At 42.6% G+C, this 14,833-nt stretch overlaps 1 protein-coding gene across 3 annotated transcripts in view; it reads left to right on the top strand.

The window, feature by feature from the left end:
- Positions 1-14,833, top strand: part of LOC125346918 (gamma-secretase activating protein) — a 76,810-nt gene that overhangs the window by 57,616 nt on the left and 4,361 nt on the right. For 2 of the 3 annotated variants that reach the window (XM_048339845.1, XM_048339846.1), the window contains exons 20-29: positions 1,935-2,063; positions 3,350-3,408; positions 4,347-4,378; positions 6,668-6,729; positions 8,357-8,452; positions 11,028-11,098; positions 11,638-11,732; positions 12,406-12,525; positions 13,410-13,471; positions 14,723-14,824. In XM_048339845.1, coding sequence (XP_048195802.1) covers positions 1,935-2,063; positions 3,350-3,408; positions 4,347-4,378; positions 6,668-6,729; positions 8,357-8,452; positions 11,028-11,098; positions 11,638-11,732; positions 12,406-12,525; positions 13,410-13,471; positions 14,723-14,824 — 828 coding nt within the window. The remainder of the gene's footprint in view (positions 1-1,934; positions 2,064-3,349; positions 3,409-4,346; positions 4,379-6,667; positions 6,730-8,356; positions 8,453-11,027; positions 11,099-11,637; positions 11,733-12,405; positions 12,526-13,409; positions 13,472-14,722; positions 14,825-14,833) is intronic. The other variant, XM_048339847.1, reaches the window with a different exon arrangement.

Here is a 14,833-nt window from a genome sequence, read left to right as displayed (position 1 = left end):
GGCTTTCAAAGCAAAAGCTTTAAAATATGGCAATACTTTAAAATATTATGCAACTCATTTTAGTGATAACTCCAAAATCTATTTTCAGCCAACTTTGTCCTTTCAGTAGAAGTTTGGGTACCATGCTATTATTTATAATTAGAGTATTTTTTAATGGTTAGAATATATTTTATTTATATTTTCTCATTTTCTTGGAATTCAGCCAAGTTGGTTATAGTAAGTAGTAGCTCACTTTAAGGCCATTTATTACATAGCTGGCCCCAGTCAAATCTCTAATACATGTACTTATTTTAGTAAGGATGTATCATAAACCCCTTTAGTTTGGTTCAGAAAAACAATTTGTGCCATCTGCTGGTAGGTCATATTTGTAATCCTAGTTACTTAGGAGGCTGAGATCTGAGACTCTTATCTCCAATTAGCCATCAAAAAGCTGGAAATGGGGCTGGGGATATGGCCTAGTGGCAAGAGAGCTTGCCTCATATACATGAGGCCCTGGGTTCGATTCCCCAGCACCACATATACAAAAAACCGGCCAGAAGTGGCGCTGTGGCTCAAGTGGCAGAGTGCTAGCCTTGAGCAAAAAGGAAGCCAGGAACAGTGCTCAGGCCCTGAGTCCAAGGCCCAGGACTGGCCAAAAAAAAAAGCTGGAAATGGAAGTATGTTAGTACAGTACCAACTTTGAATGAAAAAGCTAGGAAACAGCACTCAGGCCCCGAGGTTAGCCCCAGACCCAGTGTGCATGCATACACATACACATACACATACACATACACATACACATATACAAACACACACACAGTGTGCCAATATGTCCTTCAACATTAAACAGTGTTAGCATTACATTTTTTTTTTTTTTTTTTTTTTTTGCCAGTCCTAGGCCGTGGAACTCAGGGCCTGAGCACTGTCCCTGGCTTCTTTTTTGCTCAAGGCTAGCACTCTGCCACTTGAGCCACAGCGCCACTTCTGGCCATTTTCTGTATATTTGGTGCTGAGGAATCGAGCCCAGGGCCTCATGTATACGAGGCAAGCACTCTTGCCACTAGGCCATATCCCCAGCCCCTAGCATTACATTTTATATAAAACAAGTATAGTCCTATTCCAAGCAGTAAGTATTAATAATTCAAAGCTCCTTCTCCAGATGCTGAGATTACTATTTGAAGCTCTAGCTCTGGAAGGAAAGTCCATTGAGACTCTTATCTCCAATTAACCAGCAAAAAAGCCAGAAGTGGAGTGAGCTATAGCTCAAATGATAGCGAGCTAGCCTCAAGCACAAAAGCTCAGGGACAGCACCTATGTCTGGAGTTCAAGCCTTAGGACTGGCATAAAAAAATACCTAGTGTAACAAACAGTACAAGAAATGTATCCAATGCCTAACATGTGAAACTGTAACCTCTCTGTACATCAGTTTTATAATAAAAACTTAAAAAAAATACCTAGTGTAGGAGAATTTGACAACCGACTGTAAAATGATTTCCATCCTTTACTTGATTACTCAGTTTTGAAACATATATTTGGATGTAAATAAGTGTCACCGGAAAAGAAGCCTTCTTTCTTTGCTCCAAGTAGTAGGAACATTTTCTGGCTGAGCATGGAATTGCTGACATCACTGAAGCTGGGAAAATGGCCCCCTAGGGGGAAAATGGCTTGATGTGTTTAATGCAGGCTTCCCCGCTGAGCCCAACCTAGGGCTCAGCCCTGGTTTGGGGAAGTGAGTAGCAGCTCTCTCTGTTGTAAATGTGGAAAGAAATGAAATTGAGGCCAGCCTCTCTTAGTCTTTCTATTTAGAATTCCTGTGAGACCTGTCACCTGGTGGGAGAGCTTCCTGTAGGGACGCTTTCCCCTGAGAACTGGGGCTCTGGGGCTTGGAGGATTTTTGCTGGGCTGTGAGCCCTGGGCCTGCTGCTCAGGCCTGCTGATGTTTCCATTTTCTGCAGGTCCACAGCTTGAAAGGCTACTGGGAAAGACTGAATGCCAACCTCCAATATGTTAAGTACACCAAGCCACGCTTACACTATCACAACACTGTGGTCAGGAGAGAATGGCACAACCTGATCTCTGAAGAGGTACGTATGGGTGGCAGCCAGCAGGGCACCATGGGTGCTGTGCCCAGGCTGGTGAACACCAGCAGCCATCTTTCTGACTGAACTTCTCTGAGTTCCCAATGGGTAGGAAGAGAGGTGGCGACCATCTCTGTTCTCTGAGGATACGACTGAAGGGCAAGCCAAACACAGCATCTTCGTAGGGAAATGCAATTAATACCTATATCTCCAATGTGTTCTTTTGTTACTTGACTTAGGAAAATCTAGGTGTTCTAGCCAGTCACTGCTGGCTCATGCCTGTAAAGCTAGCTGTTTAGGAGGCTAAGATCTGAGGATCTCAGTTCAAAGCCATCCTGGGAAGAAAAGTCTGAGTGATTCCATCTCCAATTAACCAGCAAAATATTGGTAGAATTCAAGTGGTAGGGGGCTGGGGATATGGCCTAGTGGCAAGAGTGCTTGCCTCGTATACATGAGGTCCTGGGTTCAATTCCCCAGCACCACATATATGGAAAATGGCCAGAAGTGGCGCTGTGGCTCAAGTGGCAGAGTGCTAACCTTGAGCAAAGAAAAGCCAGGGACAGTGCTCAGGCCCTGAGTCCAAGGCCCAGGACTGGCCAAAAAAAAAAAAAAGAATTCAAGTGGTAGAACACCAGCTATAAAGCCAAGTGAGAATGTGAGGTCTTGAGTTCCAGTCCTGGTAATGGTACACAGACACACAGACACACAGACACACAGACACACAGACACACACACACACACACACACACACACACACACACACACACGCCTGAAAAAGAAAAAAAAAGGAAAATTCCGAATGTTCCCAAACTGATGTTGCTGGAGTGCTAGAAGTTTGTGATTTTGGAAAAGTTGGCAAGATTGACTGTAGAGTTCAGCACAAGGGGAGGCTTTGGGGTGATGGAAGATTTCCTCATCTTGGCTTTAATGGTACTTTGTGGAATGTGAATCTGTACATGTGATATAATGATGTCAAGCTCTATGCAAGTGGGTACCAATGTTGCTGTCCTGATTTTGACAGTGGAGTCAGATAGGGAACATAAAGGGAGACTGGATGGAGAACATGAGTCCTTTTGTAATACTGTCATGCATAGTTGACTTGAAACTTCTGGGATTCTATTGTTTCAGAATAAAATGTTTAAATTCTTTAAAATAGGTTTTATGATGACCTCAAAAAGTTCATTTCTTCTTTTTAAAACTCTTAACTGTATTATGTTATGTCTTTGATGTCAAGGAAGCACCATTCCTAAAAACATTCACTTCCCATTTTCTTGACATGTTCTTACTTCCAGAAAATAGGAAAAAGAAGGGCCACAGCATATGTAAGGAACATTCTTGATTATGCTCTGAAGTAAGTAAAGTTTAAGGTTCTCATTTCTGTAAGGCAAATCTTTTGCCTTTTGAGTTACCATTTTGGAAATAGCTTACTTGTGTTGTGTGTCCTCAGCAAAACGATGCTGTCAGCTTCATGCACACAACCACTGCGACCCCATTCTGTATTTTGTGTTGGGGTTTCTAACTTACATGTTATACCTTCTATGTTTGCACACTATGATAGATATTAATAGTAGATAAATAGGAAAGAAGACTTTAGTTAAGTAAGCACTTTTGAGTACAAAGCTAGATGGTAGGTTGATTTACATTCTTAAAACAAACAAAGAAAAACTACTAGGCCCCGCAGGCTCACACCTGTAATCTTAACTATTCCAGGAGGCTGAGATCTGAGGATCACAGATTGAAACCAGCCCGGTTAGGAAAGTTTGTGGGACTTTTATCTCAAACTAACCATCAAAAAAGCCAGAAGTGGAGTTGTGGCTCAAGTGGCCTTGAGCAACAGATCTCTGGGACAGCACTTAGGCCCCGGGTTCATTCCCTAGGACCAGCACAAATAAACAAAACAACAACAACCAAAGTCCAACACTGTTACTGTGCTGGAGAGCTTGCTTTTATTTTGAAAATATATTTTTTGGACACATGAGTCATCTTAGAGTGCTCAAAGTATAGGCCCCATGCCAACCTCTGTTTTGTTTTTTGTCTTTATTAGTGGTAATAACTGAGAGTGGCAATTGTTCTAAATTATTGCCTTTGATGGTACTAACAGGCTTTGAGATGTATAATTGCTTAATGTGGCTTTATGTATATCACTCAAAAATGTTTGAGGTTTCCAGTAGCCTGAGAAGAGTTTCTGTACTTTGATGGGTTTTTAGAGAAGGATATCTTTGTATAGTATTGTGGCTCAATTTTTTTTTAATGCTTCCTGTGTGAATAATATGACTAATTTCTTTGTAGGGTGATTTCTAACATAGAAGCAAGGAATTCAGGTAAGAAAAGGCCTGTAGGAAAGCTTTCTGGATGTTAGTCTTTTGTTCTCTTTTGCATTCTTTTTCCTATCAATGGGTTGGCAAGGAAATTACTTCCGGTAAGGTAACCAAGGCAATGCCCTTTAAGGTGGCCTCCTCAGTGGCCACAATGCCAGGTCCACGGCTGTGCTGGCACCAGGACCATCCGAATCAGCTGCTGAGTGTGCTTTTGCTTGAGGAGTCTCTGGGAGCTGGCCCTCAGGGTTTCCTTATTTCTCCAATCAACAAGCCCTCTGGTTGTACCCAAAGGATGTACTTTGGCAGTTCCCTTGGTCTAGACTGCTTTCCCTCCAGCTGTGTGTTCACCCAGGGCCAATCATTTGTATGTGCCTTTTTATTTTACCTCAAGTTGGGCGAGGTCTTAGCCAAGGTGAGGAGTCTGGGCTCAGGAGTCTGAGAGAGAACTAGACAAATTCTAGAGCTGTTACATGCTAACTGTACTCCTCTGTTTCCCACTGGTCCCTTGTGTGTCTTGTCCTCCTCTGGGGGAGAGGGAGAGGGAGATGGGTTCATGAGGGTAACACCCAGCAGTGCCCAGTGCCTGTGGGGAACAGGAGGTGGTCTTGAACATTGTGAGGAGGAAACAATAAAGCTGTTGTTTCTAAACCAAGTGGCAGTGGGTGCGAAGGAGGAAGAAGGAGGTTCTTGCAGGTGATAGTTAAGTGGTTTTGTGTGTGCATGCATGTGTGTGTGTTGTGTGTGTATGTGTGAGAGAAAAGAACAAGAGTACTAGGGCTTGAATTTAGGTGCTCACACTCTTGCTTGTCTTTAAAACCACAGCTCCACTTTCTGCTTTTTGGTAGTTAATTGGAGATAAGAGTCTCATGGGCTTCTCTGTCTAGACTGGCTTTGAACTGAGATGCTCAGTTTTCTCAGCCTCCTGAATAGCTTGGATTACTGGCATGAGCCTGCCTGCCTGGAGATAGTTTTGACTGGAGGGATTTAGCCAGAGGTAACTGGGGGTTGCGGGGGATGAGTATAACCAGGTACATACTTCTTGCTGGGGACCAGAGGGTAACTTTCATGCCTCATAAAGGCCAGCCTTCATTAAAGAAGCTGTTGTTTTTTATGTCCTCCCTGTTTTATGTCCTGAAATGTTTTAAGTTGGAGGAGCTACACAGACATTAATTTAGACCGTGTGTAACTTGAAGCAACCATTCACTGTGACAGTGAACTTGTCCCTGGGGCAGAAGCTGCTTCCAGTGTAGCAGGCTGTTGGTACCTGAAGCCAGGTACCGTGCCTTGGCAGTCAGGGTGTGAATGTGGCAGATTCAGGGTGACCCTCGTTGTATTTCTGGGGTATACAATGTTGGGGATGCTGCTGCTGTCCTAGGGTTCTGATCTGCTGGTCCCTCTTCCCTTGACCCCTACATACCGAGCTCGTCCTGTGGCTCTGTCCCAGGCCTGTTGGCATGCGGTTGCCTGTCCGTGTTTCTTAGTGGCCTTCAGGACACTTCCCCATCCTGTCCCATGCTTTGCCTGGACTGGCTTCCTGTGAAGAATGCTGTCTGTCTGACTCGGAGCACAGGGAGATTGAGGGCTGATGGGCTCATGGTTTATAACTCTCCCTTATTCCGGAAGGCTGAGTAGGATCAGCCCTCTCAGAAGAATCCTCAGCCAGCTGGACAGGGCCGCTCTGCCCTCAGGGCCTGACCCTAGGCCTTAGGGGGAAGAAGAGCCAAATGAGAGGGTGGGTAGATATTTGGTAAGTCCTCTGGCCCTGCTACGGCAGAGCCAGCCATGGTGGAGGAGGTGCCATTTGACTTTCGACCTAGCTGCATTGTCAGTCTGATAACTTGTGCCCATTAGGATTATTTGTCACAGTAATTGACTGACTCAGTAACCCCCATAGTCACAGAATGAGGGGTCAGGAAGTAAGGGGGCATGCAGTCTCTCCACTGAGCCCCACCGTCCCTGGGGTTGTGCACCCACTTGAGGTTGAGAGGCTCAGTCACTGTCCCCAGGGCAGCAGAGCTTCACAGATGGTGACAGGTCCTCTCAGGGAAGGGAAGTCCCAGCTAGAACCATTGGCACTAGGAATGTACCACTTATTTTCACTGTTTTATAGAGCTCTGTGCATCACCTGAGGGACAAGTTTGCCTTGTAAGACCAGGCCACACATTATTCACATTATTCACCTGGTCATGGAAGTGTTACCTTTCCCCTATCATTTAGAGAAGGAAATCCTAGGCAGATTCTTCTCTCCTACATACCATTTCCTGAATGTTATGTCATCCTTGTTTTCTCCAGAGCCAAGATTAATGCTGCTCTTGCAGGAGGAGGACCACCACCAGCGGCTGCTTATGGGGTTGGTAAGTGGTCTGTGGTCTCCAGGTGTGGCAAACAGTGGGCCCCAAGTGAAAGGGGGAAGGGTCAGTTACCACATTGCTTTCTGATCATATTTTCTACTTATTCTTTGGACAGATAGTTGTTGCCAGCTCTGTAGAGAGTAAAGGCCTAATAGTAAACCATCCACACATGATTTCTGTAACCCCCCCTTTTTTTGTGCTAGTACCCAGGGCCTTGTGTTTTCACTTTGCTCATGACTAGATCTCTACCATTTGAACCACACCTCCCATGGAATTTTCCTAGTTAATGGAGTAAGTGTCTCACTGACTTTTCTTCCTGGGCTGGCTTTGAACCTTGATCATCAGATTTCAGCCTCCTGGCTAGCTAGACTCACAGGCATGAGCCACTGGCAGATGGCAATTTTTTTTTCCTTGGGAAGTGTAGTCTAGTGAAAGAGATTAATTATCCACACTAGTAAATATGTAATCACACAAATGATGTGTACACAAAAAAATAGTCAGAGATACTAGTTTCAGTTTGAATCTTTAGTGTGTCATCAATAAAATACCAAAAATCAATGTGAACATTGTAAATAAGGAATTAGTTAATGATTAAGTGTTTGGGAAAAAAAAATCCAGGTAAATTAGTTTCTTCCTATCCCAAACATACCACCATTTTATACTATGAACAAGCAAAAATATCAGCTACTGAAAGGAATTTAGTGCAAGAAATTAAACCATATAAAAGAATGTGAATTAAATAAGGGGACAAACAATACTGAAATAGAGAAAGCTATTAAGATATTGTAGAACATAGATAAGAAAAAGAGATTTGAGTGACTAAAATCCTAAACAATAGACAACAATCATGAAGATAAGCAAGAAATTTGGAAAACCAAGTGCAAAAAATATGACAAATGATTCCCTTTGGCAAATGAAGTTTATAATCATTAGCAATGGTATACCAGAAGGGAAGTAGAGAATCAATTTTCAGAAGTAAGTGGCCAAAGTGTCTGGAGTGAGGAGGGCATAGCAAATGGTCAGCAATAGCGACCCTATGACAAGCAGCACAAGTGGGTTTGCTTTGGTTTTGTTGGATGACTTATCAAAATGGCAGAAATGAAAAATGTATAGTAGAAAAGTTGGGAATATAGGGGACTGGCTACCCACCCCCCTCAAAGGCACTGGAAACAGCATAATGAACTTAGGAGGCACTATGGTGGTATCTTTTTTTTTTTTCCTTGTTAGAAAGTTTTTTTATTTAAAAAAAATTTTTTTTCTTATAAGGTTACAGCTTTAGAAGTTTTAAGTCCTCAATCCAGCAAATTCCATTTCTAAGACAACTGTGGATGTGGCAAATAATTTTTCTAGAATTTACTCCCATGGTGATATTAACAATAGTAAAATATATATCATACAAGAAGGGAATAAATCAATGCTAGAACTTTTATAACCTACTATATAACCATTAAGTCCAGTGTGGTAAAGAATAATGACATAGGAAAATAATACATGAAGAAAGGGTTATAAATATAACTTTAGAATGGGTTTGCATACCAGAGCTAGAACCCCAAACAAATGGTGGTCATTTTGACCTGTCATGGGTGTGATGGGTAGATTGTGACTTATCTAACATAAATCCTCTTTTCAGATGGTGTCCGAGCTAAAAGGCCATCTTTTGAGCCATCTACAGGGAGTAGGAAGGAAGAAAACTGAACAGATGGCTCTGGACTATGTTTCCAAACTGGTTTGTTTTCCTTCTTCTCCTTGCCCCTACCTGACTCCATGCCCTGGGTATAATCCTCAGAATGTGGGTCGGAGAGCCCTTTTGTGTGTTTCTCAAACTAGGTTTGTGGAGATCTCCCAGCTCTCAACCAGTAGATTCAGTGCTGAGGGAGGGGAAATGAGAATAATTAACAAAGGGAACTTGGTTGTTTGCTCTTCCTCAAACTCATGGGAGCATCAGGCAATAAATTGAGGATGGTAGCCAAATCACCTTATGAAACAGTAGGCAATGATTACTTTACCTGGAAGTCTATGCAGACATGAGAGAACTTGAACCACAATTCTTAACTAGTGCCAATAGTCCAATGAGGCCTGATTCCAGCTTCTTGTATAAATATTACCATACTGGAGTTTGCTGATGTGCTGGTAGCCAAGTATTGAAGTTGTGTGATACAGAGCTGGGCATGGTAGCTCATGCCTGCAATTCCAACTTCTTGGAGATCATTCCAGAAAAAATTTAGTGACACCATCTCAACAAACAAGCTAGGTATGGTGGTACAAGTAAACACACAGCTACTCAGGAGGCATAGGTATGAGAATCAAAATCTAATGCCCAGAAAAATCTAATGCTCGCTTGGGAAAAAACACAAGGTCTTATCTGAAAAATAGGAGGTTACCAAATGGCAGGGCATTTATTTAGAAAGTGTAAAGGCCTATATTCAAATCTCAGCAGCACTACCAAAAAAAAGAAAAGAAAGAAAAAAGAAATTGTGTGATAAAAATGAGAATCATACCAGTCCATATGCAGATTCTTTAGAAATGATGTAATGAAGTTGAGTTTTAAAGCTGTCTTGGGCCTTTCAAAAAGCATACAGAGATGAGGTCTGATCTTGTTTGGGATCTGGAAGTAATATGCTTGACAAATTAAAACATTTAACAGAAAGAGAAGAAATTCTCCCATGTTTGGGGTAAGACTGCTATGTAAATGAGCCAGTGTGTAAGCATATATCTATTCAGCAGCCTCTGGAAGATGAGTTAAGTTTATTAGCTAAGACTCTGATTTAATTTTTTCAAGCTTAAAAATTTTGGCCTCTAATGTAATCTCTTCATGTCTTCTACAAGTATTTGAATCTCTATTGGAAGATTTGAGTTTCATAATTTCTACTATATTAGGAGAAGTTGGGTATCCTCATGTCCTGAGATTCATAATCAGGGCACTGAAACATTTCTTCTTGGCAGGAGAACTGTAGCAAGCAGCTCACTAGGAACACATGGATGATTTGCCTCTGTTGATCCACTTGCTACTACTTGAGCCACAGCTTTCCCCCTTTCGTGATGACTGTAACTGGAGATAAGAGTCTGATGTACTTGTGTGCTGGTCTAGTTTTGAACCACAATCCCCAGGTCTCCACCTCCTGAGTAGCTAGAATTACAGATGTGAGCCACCAGTGTACTGCTATTTTTTTTTGCCTCTTCCTAAAAGTAAAAATCTTTGAACTTCTTTCTATTGACTTCATATTTTGCTTTCCAGAGTATTAAGAAGGGCTCTCATTCAAGCATCACTTCTTAAGGGCATTAGAATTTTAACACTAGTTTGTGTTAACCCTTTGAGCCAATAGGCCCAGAAACGACACGAGTAGACCCAGAAACTCAGTGTCTTAACTTGTTACTGATTGAAGGCAAATGTCTCTGGCCTGGCGTGGCAGCAACCAGCAATGTCCTGATGCTCCTCTAAGGAGAGTGGCTGGTAATCTTTATAAACTACATCCAAGGAAGTTGCCACAGAACTTGATTATATTGTTTACATATTCTCTTGATTGCAACCAGAGATAAATAGACACTGTATTGGTGAGCAAAGTGCAACTCTGAGATCATTTGGCTAAGCCCCCATGTGCAGTGTGCCAACTCATGGTGGATGGTGCTTCAGAGACTGCCCTTCTGCTGACAAGCCTCTTGCAAAATTATATGGGTTCTGGGATAACGCTTAGGGCAAAGAGGCTATCTACCTTGGTTGATATAGTTCTGATTGAATGAGCACAAGCCTTCTAGGAAGCAGGCTATCTAACTCTTACAACAGCGTCATTGAGCACTTCCCCATTATTTTGCAGAAGAGGACAGTGAGATCTAGGGGGAGAGGTGACTTGCCTGGGTAACACAGCTACATAGCCTGGACTTGGTACTGCTCATACCCTCAGCTCATGCTCACCGCCTCTGTGTTACTCTGTGTCTCCTTTCTTCTGGTACCAGCTCCTGGCCTTTGCAGTGTCACAGGCCTAGAGCAAACCCAGTGGCACTTGCCCTTCCTTCCTGGGAGAGGATCTGTACATGTGAACAGTGGGGCCAGTGAGCTGGGTTAGGGAAGCCGAGCGGGGCATTCCCTACACAGAGAGAGGGAGCTGTGTTACACTCTGGCTCACCATTTTCAGTCTTTCTGATTTGGATTCCAGTGCCTCTGAATTGACCTCTGAAAGGCTGATTGTGTGTTGTGTGTTCAGATGCCAGCTGCCCCGAATGTGCAGGTCAGAGCTGTGGAGGGACTGCTGGAGAGGTCACATGGAAAAGATGAGTGTGGTTAATGGGTTATCTTCATCCTCTAGGTGTATCTCATTTGCCGCATCCTGGAAAGCAACTGGAGGAGACACAAACTTCATCCTCAGGTTCTCCACTGGTACGCCTGTTTCTTCCCTTCCCTTTCACTGTGGTGGATAAAGAACTGAAAACTCTGATAGCTGCCTGATCGCGCAAAGTCCTTTTGAAATTTGCTGTTTCAAAGCACTTATCGCCAGCTCTAGCACTGTGTACCATAGGTTTTTACCCAGAAGTCTGGTACTACAAGAAAGAGAACTTCAGTTGATACAGTTTATGATTCTATTCACTGATTGATTGACTGATAGAGTCTTACTGTGTAGCCCAGCCTGGTCTTGAAGTTGTGAACCTCCTTGCCTCTGGCTAATGAGTGCTAGAATTATAGACATGGGCCATTCTGCCCGGTACAACTTATAATTCATGATCCTACTATCCTGGTTCAATCAGGCTTAGGCTGATGGTCACTGTTGCTTGCATGAGTTTTGTCATGGGGGAACAGAATTTTATGAGTATCATGAATCCTTGGTGCCAGGGGCTCACAGGCTTTCAGAGATGCGCTTCATGGCTGACATACTGATTTGTGCTCCATGGCTGATGTACTGATTTGTTGATCTTATCCAGCAATAGGCATGGCAGTGCTGCTGAGTTTGCTGTCTTTCACATCATGACCAGGATTTTGGAAGCTACTAGCAGTTTGTTTTTACCTCTGCCTCCTGGTGAGTCTTGGCTCCTTTGTCCTTTGGTGTCTTGACAATGTTCTTTCTTCTTCACACAGTTCCCGGATGTGATAAAGTCCGTATACATGATAAATTCCAAAATGAGACTTGTGTGCTAGTCATTGTGTGTCTGGTGTTGCTGAGAGATGTGCACTGAGGTTGGCTCTGCTGGCCAGATTTCTCCTTACTATGCTGCAGCTTGTCATTACCTTTTGGGGAGCCCTGGCCAGTTCCCCTGTAATTTTAAATAATGATTTGAGTGGGTGTAGTTTATTGTGTACATGGTTAAGGGGTCCAGCCTTCCTGGACAACTGGTTCCTGTCTCAACAGCCTTTGAGCTGGGGAATATGAAGTCTGAAGCTTTTCTATTTTATTTTCCATCTTGCTGTAGAATTACAAACATATTGTAAAATATTTTTTTCATGGAGTAGGCCTTGGCTTCATTTTGCCTAAGAAGGGATACAAAGGCAAAAGTACATACTTGGAACTTTATACCCAGTATGATATTTAGTTGTGATAATACAAAGAGAAGGGAAATTTGGGCCTTGTCTTCAGGGAATTTAGTAGACATCAGGACCCAGCACTGAGTTGAACTAAGTACTTTAGTAACATGATTGAATCTGTCCCCGTGAAAGGTGGGAGATGCTGGCTGATTGTTTGTTCATCCACTCAGGTTTCCACACTCTGCACACAATCCTCGGAGTCCGCTGCCTCCCTTTGCATAACCTACTGCATTACGTTGATAATGGAGTGTTGCTGCTCACAGAAACAGCTGTTACAAAGCTCATGAAAGGTCAGAGGCTCTAGAGAGTGCACATTGCAACCTGGGCAACCCCAGGGCTCCCTTCCTGGAATGTGCCACACAGAGGGTCTGGCTATACTCAGAAGAGTCCCCTTCCTGAGGTCTATTGCTCTGCACTAAATCTTGAAATTATTAATATTTGAACACATAGCTCCTCATTTTCATTTTGCCCTGAGCACTACCAATGATGCAGCAGGTACATTCCATTTCCTGGAAGCATCCTTAGAATCGGTTTGAAGTGTCTCATTCCTCCAAGAGGCCCCCAAAAGCTCTTAGGTTGCTTTTCTTTGTCCAGAAGACAGATGAGGTTAAGAATCTCTAAGTTGATTGTCCAAAAAAGTATAATGAAATAGCTTACTTTCAGATGATTAATTCTGTCATCTCTAAGTTTGACATGAAATGCAGGAAAAGCTAATGAGAGAGGTGCAGTGTTTATGGGAATTTGATCTTTGAGTAAGATGTCTAGTGGAATTACTATCACTTCAATGACCAAAGTATGGTATTTTAATAGATGAGTCGTGCTAGCATATGCTAAAGCATTTGCCATTTCTCAAAGTATATTCTATTTTAAGTTCATCAGATGTCTATTTAGCTACCAACTACAAAAGTCTTGGGGGGAGGGGGAAATGAGGGAGGAGGTAACAAACAGTACAAGAAATGTATCCAATGCCTAACGTATGAAACTGTAACCTCTCTGTACATCAGTTTGATAATAAAAATTTGAAAAAAAAAGTCTTAAAGCTTTCTGAGGTTAGCCTGAGAATGCAAAGTTTGGAATATAGATTATCAGGACAAACCACTCAAATATTAAACATTCACTGAGGGATATAACTGGATTTTTTTGTCCTATTTGCCAATCTCTCACTTTCTCGTAGATCTGGACAATACAGAGAAAAATGAAAAACTAAAATTTGCCATTATCATGCGACTTCCTCCGGTAATTTGAAATTTTATTTTCCTTTAAGCCTTGGCACACCCTCCTCCAATTTCTTCTTTCAAGAAGAGCATTCACTGGCTTTTGGCAAATTCTTTCATTTTTTTTCAGCCTTTTCCAAGAAATTCTATTGGTCCCCACCCCTTCATTGGCTATCCCCACTGGACCTATAAAATGCTACTCACCAAGAGCAATCAGCCATTTTCTCCTCTTAGGAAAGCACACACATATTTCATTTGAGTCTGAGTAAGAGGGAGAAGGGAAACATGTGCTTTCAATATTTAAACTGATAAGCAATTTAAATACAGGTGAGGTCAGAAAGTTCTGGAACTACATTTCCTTTGTCCACATTTCTGCCCATAGGAAAACATTCCTAGTCAAAGGAAGAATGAGAAGCACAGGGGAAAAGTTATAAAGGCACTCCTTGTTTCCTTTATTTATTTATTTTTGTGGGAGATGTTAGCTCTCTGAGTCAGAAAGACTATTAGATTGTGAAAGCCCACAGGCAGATCTTTTGAACCTATCACGTTGCAGACTTCCTGACCCCAAGAGCCTGGCCTGCCCCCATCTGCTGTTTACTTTCCTTGAACATGGTACCTCTGGCACAGTCCTCTCTCTGAAGGGATGTCCAGGCTCTCTCACCCCCAAGGGATGTCCATTGGCTTTCTGGACCCAGTGGTCTTGCTATGTAACATCCCTCCCCCTCCCAGGCTTACTGAGTTCAGCAAAGGCAACAACAGAAAGCATGTTTTCCATGGCTGTCTAATCAAAAAGTCAAGAATAGAAAAGCATATTTTCCAAGGCTGTCTCTGTGGGGGAATTTTGTAGAACATTTGGTTTGGTCTCCAAATTTGACCTTTTGCCCTTGACTCTTAGGGAATTAAACTTCTGTAGGCAAGACCATGGTAAAGGAATTGCTATAAATCTGCCTGTGAGGCTGAGTTTTCCTTCAAAATATCACTTAGGGCTCTCATACTCATCTCCAGCTTTGATGAGCAGTAGTAGCAGGAGCAAAAATTGGCAGCCTCAGGGTATCAACTGCTTTCTTCTAAGGCAAGGTTTGAGAATAGTCACCCAGCATTCAGAAGCATGACTTCACAGCAACATGGCCTTTTTTCACCAGCTACTGGTCAGGAAGGGTGTGTATCAACAAGTACCTACACTTTGGAGTGAGGTTTGAAACTACGGAGACAAGCTATCTAATGAACAGGGAGATATAATCTTCTCTAATATATGTTTTAATTTTTACACTAGCCTATTGGTCAGAAGATCTTCCGACTTTGGGATCATCCTGTGAGTTCCAACATCATTTCTAGGAACCACGTGACACGACTGCTTCAGAACTACAAGAAACAGGTGACTCTT

The sequence above is a fragment of the Perognathus longimembris genome, chromosome 2 (genome assembly GCF_023159225.1).
Source record: "Perognathus longimembris pacificus isolate PPM17 chromosome 2, ASM2315922v1, whole genome shotgun sequence".
Lineage (NCBI taxonomy): Eukaryota > Metazoa > Chordata > Mammalia > Rodentia > Heteromyidae > Perognathus > Perognathus longimembris.
Note: the sequence above shows the minus strand (reverse complement) of the source record. Positions and strands in the feature narration are given on the sequence as shown.